The 18,994-nt window shown below is 34.6% G+C and overlaps 1 protein-coding gene across 1 annotated transcript in view; it reads right to left on the bottom strand.

Annotated features, from left to right (window-relative positions):
* The window catches only part of Bltp1 (bridge-like lipid transfer protein family member 1), a 199,791-nt gene that overhangs the window by 74,806 nt on the left and 105,991 nt on the right, over positions 1-18,994 (bottom strand). Inside the window, exons 46-52 of the mRNA XM_050138326.1 lie at positions 17,785-18,491; positions 17,087-17,332; positions 14,983-15,076; positions 9,530-9,736; positions 8,057-8,295; positions 5,467-5,711; positions 3,304-3,409 (exon numbers count right to left, since the gene is read on the bottom strand). Coding sequence (XP_049994283.1) covers positions 3,304-3,409; positions 5,467-5,711; positions 8,057-8,295; positions 9,530-9,736; positions 14,983-15,076; positions 17,087-17,332; positions 17,785-18,491 — 1,844 coding nt within the window. The remainder of the gene's footprint in view (positions 1-3,303; positions 3,410-5,466; positions 5,712-8,056; positions 8,296-9,529; positions 9,737-14,982; positions 15,077-17,086; positions 17,333-17,784; positions 18,492-18,994) is intronic.

Here is an 18,994-nt window from a genome sequence, read left to right as displayed (position 1 = left end):
TATTTTGTGTGTGTGTGTGTGTGTGTGTGTGTGTGTGTGTGTGAGAGAGAGAGAGAGAGAGAGAGAGAGAGAGAGAGAGAGAGAGAGAGAATCCTAATGGAGGTGTAGGTCTGTTAAGTCCAATAACTCTTATTTTCACATCTTTGTAACTTCTTCATGATTTAACTTAGAGTCACATATTTTCTCTCATAAATTATACTTAAATTGATTTATATAAGTTCTTTATATAGAAATACAATTTATAGATAATTATATAAAGACAATTTCTACTTAAAATTACAAAAGTATATCACATACTAAAGAGAAAAAAATCTCACAGCATATTTACTTGTACTTTGAGAATTATTTTTAAAATACTGTTAATAAAAAGGTTTAAGTCAGTATAGGCCTCCAACATGGTTCTATAGTCAAAGTTAGGTTCCAGATGACTCTAGAGCAGGGTTCTAACCTGTGGATCATAACTCCTTGGTGGGTCAAGTATCCCTTTTACAGGGGTTGTATATCAGATATCCTACATATAAAATACTTATATTACAATTTACAATAGTAGCAAAATTAGTAATGAAATAGCAATGAAAATAACTTTATGGATGGGGACAACACAACATGAAGAACTGTTTTAAAGGGTCTCAGCATTAGGAAGATTAGAAACATTGCTCTAGAATAATCTTATGGCACAACCAACATAGTGCATGAGCGACCAAGTAAGAACTATAGGTTCTTTTTCAGAGTCTTTGCAGTTCTCAGTTAAATAAAGAATAAGCAGTAACTTCTCTGTAATGGAAAATGAATAAAGTAGCAGGTTATTGTGGTGGGGAAGGAAGAGCCCTTAAGTAAGGGAAAGGGCAATGAAATGCTGCTATTAAGGGCAGAAGGAACACTGACTGGAAAGGGGGGGCTTGCATGTGTGGGCAGAGAAGCAAATGAAAACAAGTGTAAAAATGTCATAATGAAACCCATTACTTTGCATGATAACCTAAAAATATAATAAAGAACAAAAATATGAAGAAATGATGAATGAACATAAGCATTTATCCAGGGCTTGGAAGATGGCTCAATGGGTAAGAGGGCTTGCTGTGGAAATAGAGGGACCTGGGTTTGGGTCCCTAGCATTTATATAAAAAGTTAAGAGTAGCCATTCTTGCTGGAAAGTCTAAGCAAGCCATAAAGGGGCTTTAAGTCATATAAGACAGTAGAAGATGAGACTTAGAGATCTTAAATATACATATAAATTTCTAAGGTCAAAGTACAATACGCTGATAATAAACCTCTATTCAAATTAAGATAATAATAAACCTCTATTCAAATTAAGACGTGTTCTCTTAAGTTATTTATTTGTTCTTGGTAACACAGAACTGACTCAAAAGAACAAAATGTGTATCAAATCAAATTTATTTAAAAGTACTTCGGTTTTGCCCAAACTTTATCTATTACATAGTAGTTAAAGTACTCAACTGGTGTTAACAAATCTGGGTGCTCAGTAACTACTTGTAGAGCTATACTAATGTGCACAAAGGGATTAAGAGGCATAGTATTTTTGTTCTTTGCCTTCCAAGATCAACTCCTAGTGTAGCCCTGGTGAGTCACCTGTCTTGTTTTCCAGGGACGACATGAAGACCCCACCAGGTAGACTGTACCTAATATCCATTCTACAAAGAAGGTAAACACAGAGGAAAATTTCCTCCATGTTTCCAGGTGAAGCCATAGTCGAGCAAGGCCTTTGACTTATCCTCAGATAGATAGAAGAGCTAAGCAAGGCTAACAAAGACAGACTCCTCCCAAGTGCAAGTAATTCTTGAGGACCAGAGTCTAAATGTCCATGATAGTAAAAAGAAAGTAATTAATTTTGGTCATCTGCAAATTCTTAAGCACACAGCAGGAAAATACAACTGAAGTTGAAATAATTGATAATAATACAAAACATAGGTTTTTAATCAAATTAAAGCTCTTAAGTTAAAAGACTCAAATATTTTTTCTAACCATCAACATATTCTTATTTATGTATTTCTGAAAATTTTGATTATGCCTCTTTTGCTTTGCAAGATCTACAAAATAAGATTAAAACCATGCCAAAGATTACAATCTCATTGGTGAACCGCTTTACACATGAATCTCTGCAGTGAAAATGAGTTAAATCTAGTATAATCTTAGTGGTAAGACAATTCTCTAGACTTTTAAATTCAACCACTGTCTTAATTTTGTCTATATTTATTTACAGTTGATCCATATTCAAATCATCCTAAAATAATCTAACTCTGGGTCCCTTTGACTGTTCTCCAATGCTTGAAAGTCAGCAAGAATGAAGACTTAAACCCCTTTATTCTTCTAATTTTAGTTGGAAGAGGCTAGACTTATTCAACATCAATAAGGGTCTCAACTTGTGAGCTGCGGGGTCTCAACTCGTGAGCTGCAAATGTTAGCTAGACAGACAGGTACTAACAGGCTTGGATGCCATTAAAGGATTCTACCCTTATGGCATCCTCTTCCAAAGTTTCCAACACTAGAGACTGTCCTTAAACCATGATGAGGATGCTGGTTTTGAAAGTAGATAAGAACTACATGAACAACAAATGTGCCTTCTTCTCCATCTATCCATACATACAAAAGTCACCAATGTGAATCATGGTCATGGCATTTTGAACCCCAACCACTACCCCTGATAATAATCACCTATATTTTTTTCATAGACACTTCTGCAGACCTTAACAGCTGTGCATAAGAGATGGCTACCTATCATCTGACACTCTTTGACTCACTACTCATCATTTCTTTGGCCACTCGTAGAAAAAGTCCATCTCTGATCAAAAAAGGAAACTTTTCATCCTACTTTCTGCTTCCTGCAATGTCTACCCTATAATTACCCCAGCTTGTAAGTGAATGGTGGGCTTTGATTCTTACAGAGACTCCCCTCATCAGCCTACAGGTTTTCTTTCTTGAAATATAGCTCTCTACAGTCTCAAATAACAAAAGCAAGCTTCAGGTTCAATGAAAGATCCCAGCTTAAGGGAATAAGATGAAGACAATTTAAAAAAGCTAGCTGATGTTCTCTTCTTCTCTGGATGTGCATCATCTCTCTTACCTTCCTCTGTCTCCTCTCTCTCTCTCTCTCTCTCTCTCTCTCTCTCTCTCTCTCTCTCTCTCTCTCTCTCATACACACACACACACACACACACACACACACACACACTAGTTACCAATATAATTTTTCTTACTTTTTTGTCACTTAGGTCTTAGTTCAGACAATGAAAACTCACAGGCAAATAAGAACAGACACTTGCATTGCTAGGTCACAGACAGCCTTACCAGACACCTTCTGTATTACTTCATTCACTTCCTTCATGAACACTTTTTGTACAAACACCAAGTGGTTTAAAAGATCTGTTGTGAGATTGTGTTCAAAGGAACCAACCTGCCAAACAAAATCCGAGTGTGAGATTATTTGTTAGCACTGTACTGCATTTCCACAAAGCCAAAAAAAAAACTCTAGGAAAAGGAGATAATTATCTATATAGTATATGAGAACATAAATTGAAAGGGGGCTTATTCAGTGCCAATGATCAATTCTATTTGAATTAAATGCTAAAGCTATAGTGATTAAAAACAAAATCCCTAAAACAGCACACTACAGACCTCAGGATTTTATGAGAGTGAATTACCAATCAGACACCTAATCTAATAGTATGAAACATGTGTCTTGTGATTAGTACAAAGCATTAATTACGACAGAATTAGTCAATAAACAGATGAAGCAGAAAGCAGCTTCTAATTATTTAGTGACCATTACAAAAAACATAGATTCAAGCATTCTTTTGATTAAAACACTTTATCATTGTGATATGGTCCATATTTTGATCAAAAATTAAAAGAGGAAAATATATTTGTCATCTTAGAAGAGAAATCACAAGATGCTTAATTAGACCAGGAGGCACATGTTTAAAAATTTGTTTTTGTTATTTTTAATTATGTATCTTGTCTGTGTGGGGGAATGTGCATATGAATGCAAGTACCCACACAGGCCAAAGGGATAATATTCCTATGGAGTTGCTTGATGTTGGGAGCTGAACTCAGGTACTCTGGGAGAGCAGTACATGTTCTTAACCACTAGTTGTCCCTCCAACTCTGTACCAGGCACTTTATCTTGCTCAAAATCGTAAAGACAGGACAAAGATGAGTTACAGTGTATTTATACACAATAAAATAGGCAATTTGAAATAAGTTTCAACTTTATATGCTTTGAAAGTAATTTGTTATTTTCTTTTCCTTTTTGGTAAATCTGAGATTGCATTTTTCCTAGAGTATAAATTCTTTATAGTATATAACATGGAATTATACAACAGAATGCTTTAAATTTACTTTCTTTGAAATGAGGCATCATTATTAGTGCTGCTCAACTATTTTTGTCATTCATTTTTCTATGTGGAAAGCATACCTGCCATATAAAATTTCCTACTTCAATCAACCTTTGGCTTCTTAGAATCCTGTGTACATTTGGATATACTTGTTTTTCAAATACAGAAATTTCAACTCTTGGCCTGGCTAGGTAGATTACTGGGCAAAGGAGCTTATGATAAAAACCTGGAGACCTGAGTTTTATCCCCAAAACGAAGGTAAAGTAGAACAAACTCCACAAAAGTGTCATCTGGTCGCCATATGTGTGCTGTGGCAACAACTTCCAATCACATATCATGGACATGGATGAACAGACATGCACACTCACACACAAATGAAATTAAAAACTAAAAGAAATCCAAACTCTTAGGTGTGAAAGCCAGTTTAAAAAAGGTATATCATAATTAAATGTGTCTCTTCCAGTTATAGTATTTCTATTGAATTCAAAGAGCTTTCTTATAGATTTTCAAACCAAATGAAAAAATGTATGTCATGTTTTTGAAGTTTTTGACAGTTATACATAGAGGTAAAAAAAATAATGAGGCAGTCAGAAGTGCCAGCTTTTAACTCTGTCTTAAATAATAAATGAATCTGTTCATTAGTTTTATTTTTACATATGGCCTTCAGATGATGACTAATAATTATGTTTTAAATCATATAACCATATTAAAAATCAGTTTGTCCCCCACTTAAAAAAGAGAACAGTATGTTTAACTCAAAGTTAATTAAAGGACCATAGAAGTAAACATATAAAACTCTTGCTGTTAGCTGTCAATTCCCTTTTTATAATCAAATAAAGCCATAAAAACATTGCCACGATGGACTTGAAATTTAATATATAAAAAGCAAAGTAAGAGATTATTAGTATATTGTTTCAAAAAGCATGTTTCAATAAAGCAAGGGGGAAGAGTCAGACACAGACACATGTTCATTCCTATTCAAATTCAGTAGGATTTCTTCTTCTGTATGAACAAACAATTTAACATTCAACCTTCAAAGTTTAGATCACTACACATATTGGTATCTAAATACTGAAAACATAAAAACTGCTAAAAGTAACTTTAAAAGTAAACTTACTTCTGCTACACAACGTAGGTAATTCCCTTGTAAATAGTAGCCCTGTTTAGAAGGCAGCTCATCTATGTTCCACACTTGATCTGAGTAACTATCATGTTCTTCCATGATATATTTCCCTGACATGGTAACAGGTGGAAGATTAAGACTTGCAGAAGGAGGGATAGTTGACATATCTGTTGCAGAAACTTTTGAAGTAAAACGCAATCTATGATTTGGTAACTCAAATGTAAACCTTGTCTGTGCACCTGTAAGAAGTAAGGAACATTATATAGCCATACAAGCATGCATTAATATTTTCACTTTTCCAAAAATGGTGGCTTAAGAAAAATGTTTTGTCATCCCTCAGTTTGCTAAACATAAAAGCAATATTTAAAAATTATATATGAGAGATTCCTTATCTTTAAACAAGTACATTCACTCACTTTAAGAATTAGCAAGTACCATTAAGCAATACAGCAGTATTTATGAAGCTTACTGGGTACCTAGTATTGTATCATATGCACACAGATTTAGTATATCACAGAAGGGAGAACAGAAAGACATTGCCCTTCATGTAGAGGAGCTGTACTACAACAACTCATGCTAAAAACAACTCCCAAATTCTGAAATATTAAGCACACATTCCCTTAGCCTTAACAAATATTAAGAGGCTAAATAATAAGCTACAAATTTTAGCTCAATATTGTGTTAAATTTTTTAAGTCCTCTAACTGGCAGAGTTGGTCAAGCAAATATTAATGAATAGTCAATTCCATTATTTTGCCGATACTGTTTAGTTATCTATGTAGGCATGAGGAATTGGTAGAAGTTGTATTGCCATCAACTCTATCACTGCTCAATGTATATACCTATGACAACACATTGATAAAGGTAGTGTATATACACCCATGTTCCTTTCATAAACAGCAGACTGCCACTCTCTCAGTTCCCTCTTATACAACTGCTACAACCAAGTATACCTTTGACTAGTTACTGCAAGCTTCAAGAGATAGGGTCTGTCTCCTACTATCTCTACTGTGAGCATCACTAAATAAAATTCATCCAGATCAAAGCAACCCTAGGTCTCAGTTATAACATATCTGTAATCAAGAATGTGTCATGTGGGGGACAATTCTGTATTCTGTCAATTATGTTTAAATAAATGCTGATTGGCCGTAGCCAGGCAGGAAGTATAGGTGGGACAACCCAACAGGAAGTAGAGGTGTAGCAATGAGAACAGGAGAATTCTGGGAAGAAGGAAGCTCACTCGCCAGTCTTGCCCAGACCACTGAAGAAGCAGGATGTGACCTGCCCTGCTGAAAAAGGTACTGAGCCATGTGGCTAACATAGATAATGATAATGGGTTAATATACATTATAAGAGCCAATACGAAGCCTGACCTAATGGGCCAATCACTTTATATCTAATGCAGACTCTCTGTGTGATTTTCATTGGGACCTAAAGCCTTTGGGAACTGGGCAGGACAGAAACCCCTACAAGCCAGCCCTGATGGTACAGTGCCATTCTTTTACTGATTGTGTCCTTTTTCCTCATTTATAGAATTCTGGGTTCTTACTTGTAAGGATATTCAACAAGCTGTTCACTCTGTTCTTAAACAGTTCTAATTTTTCAGTTCTAAACTGCCTATCGGGCTTGCTTTTTCCATTAATCTATGGATTCCAGATGACATGAATATATGAACAAATTAGCCAATGTACTCATAGGACCACCTCTGATAGTTGAAAGCCCATGCTAACTTTGCCAAATCCAAAAGCTCACTTTAGAGTGTTTCTATTTCTGGTAATATAAAGGTTGAAATGTTCAGAAAACTCTCTTAATTGACAAACTCCGAAATGTAAGGAGTAGCAATATAGAGATCCTTAACGTAATATATCTGTGTTAAAATAGATCTATTAGTGCTTTAAATGCACTAATTTATCATGTTAAAGCAACAAAAAGGAAAAGACATTTTTATTTCAGCAGGTATAAAAGAAAGTATCTGTATACAGTAACCAATTATTCTTTATAGAAATTTCATAACACAGTGGGAAATCACTTCTTAAAATGACAAAGGTTTTGAAACCTATGAAAAACACAGCAAACAGACTCATTAGTAAAATGTTATTATACTTTAAAAACTAAAATTGAGACAAGGCAAAAATGACAAAGAAGATTAAAACCATTTTATAAATGGGGGAAAAAAGGTAAGATATTTAAGGGTGATTTAGAGGTGTCTGGGAGAAGTTGGGGATGAGGGGAATGGATAAGATCAAAATACATTGTAATCATAAATGAAATTATAAACGGCTACATGAATAAAATTTATAAGAGAATATCACTGTTGAAATTTGAATGATCAAATTATTTATTTGTTACTTTTTGAGAGGGTCTCATTATGTTGCACTGAACTCACAACATAGACCAGGCTAGTCTCAAGTTCACAGAGATCCACTTGTCTCTGATTCTTTAGTACTGAGATTAAAGTGTTACCATCATGCCTAGCTATTTAGATATTCTTTAATATCATATTTTTAATAGCTTTACCTTTTCATCAAAATACTTTTCAAAATTACCATCAGTTTTATGTGGTTAGACTCATAATTCAATGTTACCTGTCATTCCATGGCTTCTCATTCTCCCCATCTTGTACTCTGCTTTCAGTGATGGTAAGAGTGCTGCTCCAATGGCTATGCCATCTAACATGGCGCTAAATTTGAGAACAATAGGCTTCTTCTCTAAACCTTCTGGTAGTTGAGGAAATTCATTCGTTTCAACAGGAGTTTGATTAACACTTGTTGGAGTTTTTTCAGAAGGCAGTGGGGTTGCAATATCTTCTTTCATGGGCTGTGGGCTATAAACCAAAATATAACATTAAAACTATTAGCAAATACTACTTTATTGAATAAAATTACTGAATTTCTCAGTGGAAAAACAGCTAATAAATAATGATGATCTAGAAAAAAGGGCAGAGTAATATCTTATGTCATAACTTATTAACATGAGAACCTAGATTAAAAATTGTAGAAAAAACCATCAAGACTATCAAAATATGCATGCTATTTCGTCACTTTATAGGATAGAGAAAAGCAATCATGCATGAGCAGGAACTCACATGTGTGCACACACATAAACATGGAGAAACTATAAGATGGGGAAAGGTAAGCATGCATGTACACGGAGAGAGAGAGAGAGAAAAAGAGAGAGAGAAAGAGACAGATCAGAAAAGTAGAAGCTATAAATAGTGGCAACATACACAGAGAATAAGTTACTGTGAAAAGGTCTGATTTTACTGCCTTTTAAAATGCTATATGGCATTGTAGTTCATCCTCAATCATAAACAGTAATTTCACAATAAAAGGACATACAAAACCATGCATGCTATAAATGACCACTGCAATTTCTTAAAATTAAACAAGGACTGACAGTTCTAGAATTCATTAATTTGCTTTTTTTTAATTGGTTTGCTTGTTTATTTATTTATTGTTTTTTTCAAAACAGGGTTTCTCTGTAGCTTTGGAGTCTGTCCTGAAACTAGCTCTTGCAGACCATGCTGGATTTGAACTCACAGAGATCTGCCTGCCTTTGCCTTCTGAGTGCTGAGATTAAAGGCGTGTGCCACTATTGCCCAGCTTTTTTTTTTTTTTTTTCTCTTTTTCAAGACAGGGTTTCTCTGTGTAGCTTTGGAACATGTCCTAAAACTTGCTCTGCAGACCAGGCTGGCCTTGAACTCACAGAGATCTGCTTGCTTCTGCCTTCCAAGTGTTGGGATTAAAAGTGTGCACCACCACCGTCCAGCTAATTGGTATTTCTTATGATGCCAATAAAAATCGAGGATCTCTCAAAACTTTGTTTATGCTCCCTATTTAGCATGAGACAATGACAGGGCCATGATGATGTAATATTTAATGATATGCACTGTGATTCTCCCAAGATGTCATTGGAATACTCTCTACCAGTCCCATTTCTGTGAGAGTCGATGCTTATAGTAACTGCTCATTTTCCTGCAAACCTCTACTATCACAGCAAAAATAAAAGGTATATTTTATTGTATAGTCATAGAATATATAAAAAATGAAATAACTCACGCTGTGGAAGGCTGTCTAATAAGGTCTGAGATTTGTTTGGATAATTGGTGAGAGCTTCGAACCATCATGCTGTGTAAGGTGGCGGGATGCTGAGGGATGTTGATACTGATAGCTCCTACTTTGAATACTGCAGCATTGTTTGTCTTCAGCCCTCTCTGGGCACTGTAGAGGGCTTGGGACTTGGCAATACTACATTTCACCACAGTTCTAGCAACAGAGGAGAAAGACTATTAAAACACAGCCAAATGAAAATTTTGGAAGAATACCAAGAGTATAATATATTCTTACTCAATGAGTTAGAATGAGATCACTCATATGTCAAGAGCATGAAAAGCTAGTTTAAAAGATCTTAAAAAGATACTAAATTTATACTGCAGAGAAAAGTTTGTTATTTCTTTAGTAAATACTAATGTGAGTAAAAGCACAATCATTAACACATCATTATATATGTACACACACAAAAGGAATCCCATTTTGATTTTTTTCTCACTCAATCCTCTTTTTTCCTCCAATTTATTTTTGGGATCTAAAGCAACAGACACAATACAAAAAGAAAAATACACTTACTATACTTCTAAAATATAATCAAAGAACACACACGTCATTCTAACAATCATCTACTCTGTTAAAAGAAATAGAAGGCAGGCAGCCTGTTGCTTGAACTCAGGAAAAGGAAGAGGGAATAGACCCTGGTGTGATGAGGCCAAGACCTAAGAGTAGATCTGGCAGAACTCTGCAAACTGCACTCTCCATGAATCTTTAGTCAGTCTCTGTGGACATCTGTCATGAACTTTTTGTATATACAGTGGGAATAACAAGCATGGTTCAAACTTTTAATAATTTTTTTTAAGTGAGATCGTGACTATTTCTTCCTTGAATAAAATATACATGTATACCTTAAACTAGGTGGTTAACTCTCTTCAAAAATAACAAAACTGCAAACAGAGGACTCATACTAACAACCTACAAACTAATTTATATCCCAGGTCTCTCCACATCTCTTTCAAGGCTGACAAGAGCATCCTTTACAACTTTTAGTTGAATTTCATCAATGCAGGATCACCATGCTGTTTAACTCTGGAAAGCCTTTATCTGCATCACAAATCTTGCTGATGTTTGTTCAAGAGCAATAGTTTTGCTCAATGTGCATTGAACTTTTATTAGTTCTTTACATATAGTAAAAGTGTAAGTTGAAAAAAATCAATATATCTTCATTATTTTTCACATCTACTTTTATAACCTGTTAGCCTGTCTAAAACTCACTTAAGGTTTTATAAGAAAACGTGCAAAACTTAATTCTCAATTTAACCCAAAATTTAAAATAGAAAGCTCACAGGCCTCTACTAAGGTGGTTCAGTAGAAATTTTGATTTCAAAGATTGGAGAATTGTCCCGTTCAGTAGTAAAAAGCCTAACTTACACTATAATTTTATCAGCTTTATACCAATCTAGTAGCTCTGTCTCAATCTCTACACTCCCTCCAGGTCTTGCCTCCTTGAATTGGCTTCCAACATTAAAAAAAAAAAAAAAAAAAGAAGGTGGAGGATATTAATTTACATAACTTGGCCTGTGCCAACTACTTCAAATCAGTTTGCTTTTTTCTACAATAGCGATGTGGAATGTGTGACATGATCAATGCTTAAAGCCAGGAAATCTTTCCCACTTAGCAACTGTATTCTAGGTAACTGTCTCTCTCAGCAGAAAGCCCGAGAATAGACAAGGGTAGCCTAACATGATGATATGACAACAAAGACCACCTTTTACTTTTCCATTACCACCTTCCTGGAGCCTTTCTAGTACATAATATCTACGTCCATAAATATTTTCTTTGTGTGAAATAGATGTGACCTTTGGCCTCTAAAAGCATTCTCTATAAAGTCAATATTGATTTTCTGTTAAATATCCAGAGAAAATGAATTAAAAAAATCTAGGTACTGTTTGAGTGGAACTAAATGTGGTTCTGTTTATGTTTTTTCTATAAAAGCAAAAGGCATTAAAAAAAACACTAATATTACACAAGATATTTTCCAGAAATAAAATTCAATTTTTAATACTTTTAGTTAGCTCATAAAATGAAACAGAACATGCTAATATCAACAATAGACTTTTAACAAATGTTGTTTTGTCTATGGCTTGTTATCAATAATGAAACAAATTTCATAAGATATGATAATCATACCAACAGGAAACATATAGGTCACCTAGTCAACATATTTAAATTTTATAAAAAAATGTACAAAGACGTAACTGTGCTAAGTAAAATGTTGATGTGACATGGGATAGACTCGTGTGGTGAACATTTACACTACACCTCAAGTGCAGCCGACTGCAAACAAGATATCATAAGCACGATGGTTTAAATTAAGATACTCAAAACATAAATGCTCATGTAGCAAAAGCCATAGATAAAACTTGACAACCAGGAATTAAAATATTCCCATTAAAAAAATCAGAAAGCTGAAACATGCAGTTGCATTGTTAGTTTTTAAAAATTACTTCGTAATTAACAAAAACTCACCAAGTGAATTTTTTTTTGGTTTTGTTATAGTACCAAACAGTAATAAGTCTACAGAAACACAAGTAACACACACTAAAAGTCTGTCTTACATAAGAGACAGCCTCACTTAGGCTGTGATTGACTACTAATATGTATTAAACTACTTGTGTCTATGGTAAAGCTTTGAAATGGTAGCTAGCTATACACATACCATGAAGATAATATAAACATTATACAATATGACATTAATCGCAAGTCATGAAAAATAGTATGACATACAGAAACTCTTGTTTGGCTGTACTTGTAGGAGATGTAGGAAAATCCTCCAATCTACAGATGCAGATTCAAGAGAAAGCAGGAAAACAAAAAGGAAGCAATCAGCATTCATATGTAAGTTAGTTACAACAGGACTGCACATCAGGAAACTTTACTAATGTCCAGTTCTTAAAATTTTTCAAATTACTTTTGAAACTATCTTTTCCCATTCTATTTCCTTTCAGCTGCAGTTAGAAATAAAATGCTGAAGAATAAATTCAAAAAATGTTAACAAAAAGTCTTAATTCTAAGAGGTTGGCAGTAACAAACAAGTAACTTTTACATTTCAAGTAAAACTGATAAGAAATATCAATTTTACATTTTTAAAATCTCATTAAATACATGTTAACTTTTACAGGCTGAAGAGACTGAAGGCATTCTCTTGAGAGATAGTACGGACAATGAGACACAAGATAAAGCTAGCACTGGGGACACCTAATCTGGCTTGCTTTGGGAAGAGGCCTAGAGTCAATGGAACAATCGTGAAGTGTGCTTTCTGTGATGACTTTCTGCAGATGAGGGAGGAAGATGGAAGCAGTGCAGCTCTGGGCTCTTCTGATTGGACTACTTTAAACAGTTTATGCTGATACTTTGATCTTTCTAAATCTCAACTTCTTGTTATGTTATAAAGTGGAGCTAAAATCACTGCATTGAGATTAAGTAAAGGAACCGATAATCAGTTCCTAACCCACAGTAGCGGTTTCATAATACAACTAAATATTATTCTATAATGTTTTAACCATGGGGATTTCCTGGTCTTCCTAATCTCTTTTTAAAAAAAAAAAAAGGAGAAGGAGGGGGGAGAGGAGGAGGAAAAGGAAGACGAGGAAGAAGATGAAGAGGAGGAAGAGGAAGAAAAAAATGAAGACGACAACGACTGCTTAGTAAATGGAATCTGGGCCCTGGAAGCTCCAGAACACTGTGACTAGAACTGTAACTAATCATGTTTACTAGCTGATCTATTAGTAAGTTTTACAGTAGTAGCCAAATCTTCTATCTAGTGATTAGCTAGTTTGAGGGCTATATTGCAGGACAACATTAGCATAATATTAGTTATCCCATCAAAGAGGAACAAATTCTCAAAATATGACCTTAACTATTTAAACAATTTTAGTTATAATGCAAAACTGATCCACTAAAAACAAATTAGAAATTAAGGCAAATACCGCCAAAGATATAAACAATACCATATGGTTAAATGCAATCTTGATAAACAGTGTTGGAATACCAGGAGCAAATGTTATCAATATCAAAATAATTCTGAACAGATCCAAGAATACAACTTACATTTAAAAAAGAAGAAAACAAAGAAGAGTTGAAATATAATATATGGGTTTTTGTTTACTTGGATTTTTGTTGTCATTGATGTTTGTTTTTCTTTAAGAAAAAGAATAATCCAGGGTAGCCTGGCACACAATATATAGCCAAAGTTGGCCTCTAATTTGTGGTACTGTCCTGCCTCAACCTCCCAAGTACTGGAATTACAGTTGTGAGCTGCCACACCGGCTTGATATGCTCTTTTAAAAAGGCTTAATCTATACTGTAACACAGATTTCAAAGGCTTTACTGTTAAGTTTGTTAAGGGCAAAATGACTAATCTGAAGTCTAGGTGAATATGAGTAATGATTACTTATCTAATAGAATAAGTAATTTATTAAATTAAGTGAGTTACTTAATCCTTAATATAAAGTTAAGAGTTTGTAGTTTTGTAGTTTTAATTAACTATTTAAATGATAGGAAAACTTACAACCTACATGCTAAACAGAAATTTGTACTGTGATCTTTTTCCTATAAGACAACCTCACAAAGTACTAAAATTTGGGCTTTTCTCTTTCTTTCTTACTTTTAAACAGAGGTGAATTTATGATGGAGGTGGGTCTTGTATCTTATCTGTTGCTTTCATTGGTTAATAATAAAGAAACTGCCTCGGCCCTCATAGGACAGAAAATTAGGTAGGCGGAGTAGACAGAAGAGAATGCTGGGAAAAAGAAGCTGAGTGAGGAGTCGCCATGATTCTCCCGCTCCAGACAGACGCAGGTTAAGATCCTCCCTGGTAAGCCAGCTCGTGGGCTACACAGAATATTAGAAATGGGTTAGAACAATATATAAGAGCTAACCAATAAGAAGCTGGAACTAGCCGGGCCAGGCAGTGTTTGAAAGAATACAGTTTCCGTGTAATTATTTCGGGCATAACCTAGCCATGCGGACGGCCGGGGATGCAGCCCTGCCGCTCCTATTTCAACAAATTTAGGGTAAGGAGAGAGAGCAAAATCAATTATTTTTTCAAAAAAATATTTTACTAGGTGATATTCTTGGGAGCTTGTTTGGCGGTTGTAGCAGAGGAATGCAGCTTGTTTTATACCCTTGACCAAAAACCGGTTCTCTTCTATTGGCAGTGAAGAAGGAAGGAGACACCTGCCTAGCCAGCCAGATCAACCAAATCAACCCTGGAGATCAATGGGGTGACAGATGTTGCAATAAGATCACGCTCATATCCTATTAGGTGATATTCTAAGTGACAGTATCTAGAAACACTGTGTAAATCTCAAAATTAACAAGTACCAGTTCATTCAAGGAATTCCAAGTGTTCTATATGCTGTAACAAAGAAGTATAAGAAAAGAGTAAAAGTAAACACACTTACTGTATATTTGGAGTGATCCCTTCAAGTAGCACAATATTAACACCACCAATGTGAGCAGTAGCACTTGTCTCAGTCATCTTTTGATGTAAAACATCTTAAATATGAGAAAAAAATAATCTGAGTTCTCGAAATAATATCATTGCATCATAGTAAAATTACTTTATTCACAATATATTTGGTAACAAATGATAACTGTAAATTATGATGAAAAGTACTCAATGTTAAACTGCCTTAAGAAAACTTCCTCAGCTTACCTTTTTGTACTCATATACGCATACAGAGTCTATACGAAAACTGGAATTATACAAAAATGCACTTTAACAAGCTTTCATGAATTAAGTAATTTACTGGCGTTAAATGGTCTATACCACAGATATACTTTGAACATAAAAAAAGAAATCAAATAAACTATTACTCTTGGTCCATATAGTTGCTATGATTTTAATATACTTATTACTTACAAAACTAAATAAAATAAAAATGTCATTTTGCCTGATTCTTTTAGCATTTTTTTTCATTTAAATCCTATGATACAATTTGAAATGAGTAAATTTTAAACTGTCTTGGGACTATAAAAATAACAATTAGCTCTTTAACATCAGTCATTTTTAAACAATTATGGTTTTTTTTTCCCTATGTTTGTAAGAACTAGAATTGCTAGACCAAAGATTAAATTCAGTGTAAAGACTATTGATAAAACTTGGGGAATGTTAAACCAATTGATTTAGAAGAGATTGTCCATTTCCCAGATTCTAACCAAAAGAACCAATATAACTCTTACATTTATTAAAACAGAACAAAAAAACTGGTTAATTTTAAAACCACTGAAGATAAAGAAAATTTTACTTCAATGTAGCCATCTGAAGTATGTCCACCACACATCCATTGCCTTATATTTGAGAATTAATGTTTGTATGTCTCTCAGCAATTTATAATCTTTCATTTCTGCAATAATTTTCTTTAATCTCACATAAATTTTCATGCAAAATCAGTGTTTGATTGACTTTTGTTTCATAGTCAGGGTATGAAACCAAACAGCCAAAAGATGGGTATTTAATGCAAAATTTAGATTTATTTGTTGGGTAACCATAAAATTAACAAAAACACACAGTCATTCATAATTTTCTTTTCTTGTGCAATACAAAAATTTCTGAAACTGGGGGGATATTTTACAACTGACTATATCTGGTGGAATTATTTTTTTGTGATACACAAAGCTGTAACAAGAGGGGCCTGCTTGTTGGGGTTTCTGTCCTTCCCAGTTCCCACAGTCGGTAAGCCCCAAAGAAAATCACACAGAGGTCTCCCTAAGTTATAAACTGATTGGCCCATTAGCCCAGGCTTCATATTAGCTCTTGTAAATTATTAACCCATTATTCTTAACTATGTTAGTCACATGGCTTGGTACCTTTTTCAGCAGAGCAGGTCACATTCTGCTTCTTTGGTTTCTGGGCAGGACTGTGGAAGAGCTTCCTTCTTCCCAGAATACTCCTGTTCTCGTTGCCCTGCCTCTACTTCTTGTCTGGTTGTCCTGCCTATACTTCCTGCCTGGCTACTGGCCAATCAGTGTTTATTTAAAACATGACTGACACAATACAGACAATTCTCCCGCACTACAAAGTTATGGACTATATTCAAGCAGATTTCTCTTAGATTTAATTATTATACTATTATCATTTTTTAGATGAATGGCACATTTTCATTAATAGAAGGGAACTTTTCCATCCACTAATAGAGTTTTTATAAAGCTCTTAGCTTTTCTAAATATTAAAATGAGTATTAGGTTATAAGATTTCTATAGAAGTAGTAAGAAAAAGCAAATATTTTTACAAATTTCACTTTTTATTTAATTTTTGGACATCAGAAACCTGTTATTGGCATTCAAAGACAAGCTAGTGAATAGGTACTCAGCATCACACATTAATGAGTCCATGCCCAAGGACTTCTGCTAGGTATCAAAGCTCCCTCTATTCACAGATCTTGACTAACTTGCAGAATTTTGCCAAGTCTCATTTTCTGAAGAAGCCTGCTAGGTGGGAATTTCTGCAACAATTGGCATTCACTTCTTTCACAAAAGCAACATCGCCGTACCAGAAAAACATACCTTTCATTTTTTCCTTAAGAGTGAAACTGCCATGGATCCTTTTCAGCTCTGACTCCATTGTCAGTCCACCAATATCTGCCTCCAGGTGTGTGCGGTTCACCATGCCAATCCCAAACACGATTAAAGTAACATGCTGAGGCTCAGAGGTTACCAGACTACGTTTCCTCTGTGTTTTAGTCAAACTGTTGTTGTCTTGTTCATTCTCAAACACAACTCTACATGTTGGCTCTGTAGGACTCCGAACACCTTTTTAGCAACCAGAAGTATACGGTTTGAGATTTGAAAAATGCAACCAACATAAAGAATACTGCATTAGCTTTCTTGGTTTCAAATTCCAAATTAGACCTTTTCCTTCTCTAAACAATATAACTATTTTTCCAACATCTTCCCTAGTATCTACTAGTAGATATTTGAAATTAAATCTGTCTAAATCTCTTAAAGAGTAGTCTAAGGGTGTGTGACAATCTAGTGGCTTAGTTTTACCTTCTGGTCTTCAGGCAAGCTTTATTTATAATAAAATTTCAGGGAAAATGGGGACTTTGCTGACAGAATATCTGAATATTAGCACTATTATCTCTCCTTGGTAACTACCAATTTCTCTATATTTCAATAATTTATACCATTAATATGGTGAGCAACCTACCATCTCTTTAGCATTCCTAAACAGAAATTTTAAAAATCATAAAAATGCCTATTACCTCCTGGTCCAAATGTTTCTGACGATTTTTCCAATATTCCTGTTGGATCTGAGATAAGTGAGTAGAAGTTAAGCAATTTATACATATTCTGCCAGCACTCAGCCGAAGGCTCACTTTGTTCTGACACTGTAATGGAATCTGAGTCATCCATATGGATGGTCACGTGATCCACTACATCTTTCGAACCTTTCCTAGATACTTTTGAAGTTCTTCTTTCAGACCTTCCTAGTGAGTTTTTGTTTCGGGATTCTTTTTTGTTGTTTTCATTGTTAGCCCGTTTGTTCTTAGCATTATTTACTCTGTTCCCACCATTGAGACTTCCTCTAGAACTACGGCTGAAGTCAGATGAACGGAAATCCCGGTGTTTTCTGGTTTTGAAGGTAGGTGTAGGAGAAGCTGATCCAGCTGTGTATCTACTAAGTTTAATGTCGGTCTGAGTTGCTTTGATGTCATCTATCATTGTACTGAACTGATGGATAAGACGAACCAGAGCCATATCCACATGTTGACTTATTGACTGGCAGGAAATAGTTAAGTTGCAGTGGAAGGTGTTGTAATAGCGCTTATTGAGATCATGAAAGGAAAGAGCACTGGTAGGGTTCTGAGGAGTACACACTGACTTTTCCATCACAACAGCACTGATGCTGAAGGTTTCCAACATTAATGCTGGTTTGAACTCAAGCGGAGGAAGATTCACATGGCCTTGCCTAAAATGTTCAAAAGAAAAAAAAAAGCTGTTATTTCCTTTTTTGAAGAACAGTATAGCATATTCTTATGCATTTATAAACATAATAGCCTCGAAGGTGAAACGTACCATTAAGTAAGAGATTCAATACATTTGTGTTTGCACTAGTCTAGTCCTTTCAGGAATTAGCAGACAAACTTTAGTTTTTCTTGTTAATTTTACACTAAAATTTACTAAGAAGTCAATATCATTCATTTTCAATTTAAAAAGTTTCAATAAAATAATAATCCAACAGTATACCCAACAATATAGAAACTTAGAGTTAATAAGAGATCAGTTAGAAACTGGCCCTCATATTAAATGATTAACTAAATTTTCAACTCATTATAATTTTATTTGCTATTAGAAAGTCCTCATAGCTTGGTCTGACAAGTTTCAAATGGAAATGAAAACTAAAAACAAAACCACACTAAAAATTCCTAAAATCTGACAGAAAAATTATTTTAAACCCTTCACTTATCTAAA

This window comes from Alexandromys fortis, unplaced genomic scaffold (genome assembly GCF_014885135.2).
Source record: "Alexandromys fortis isolate MF-2015 unplaced genomic scaffold, M_Fortis_MF-2015_v1.1 scaffold_15, whole genome shotgun sequence".
In the NCBI taxonomy this organism is placed as follows: domain Eukaryota; kingdom Metazoa; phylum Chordata; class Mammalia; order Rodentia; family Cricetidae; genus Alexandromys; species Alexandromys fortis.
Note: the sequence above shows the minus strand (reverse complement) of the source record. Positions and strands in the feature narration are given on the sequence as shown.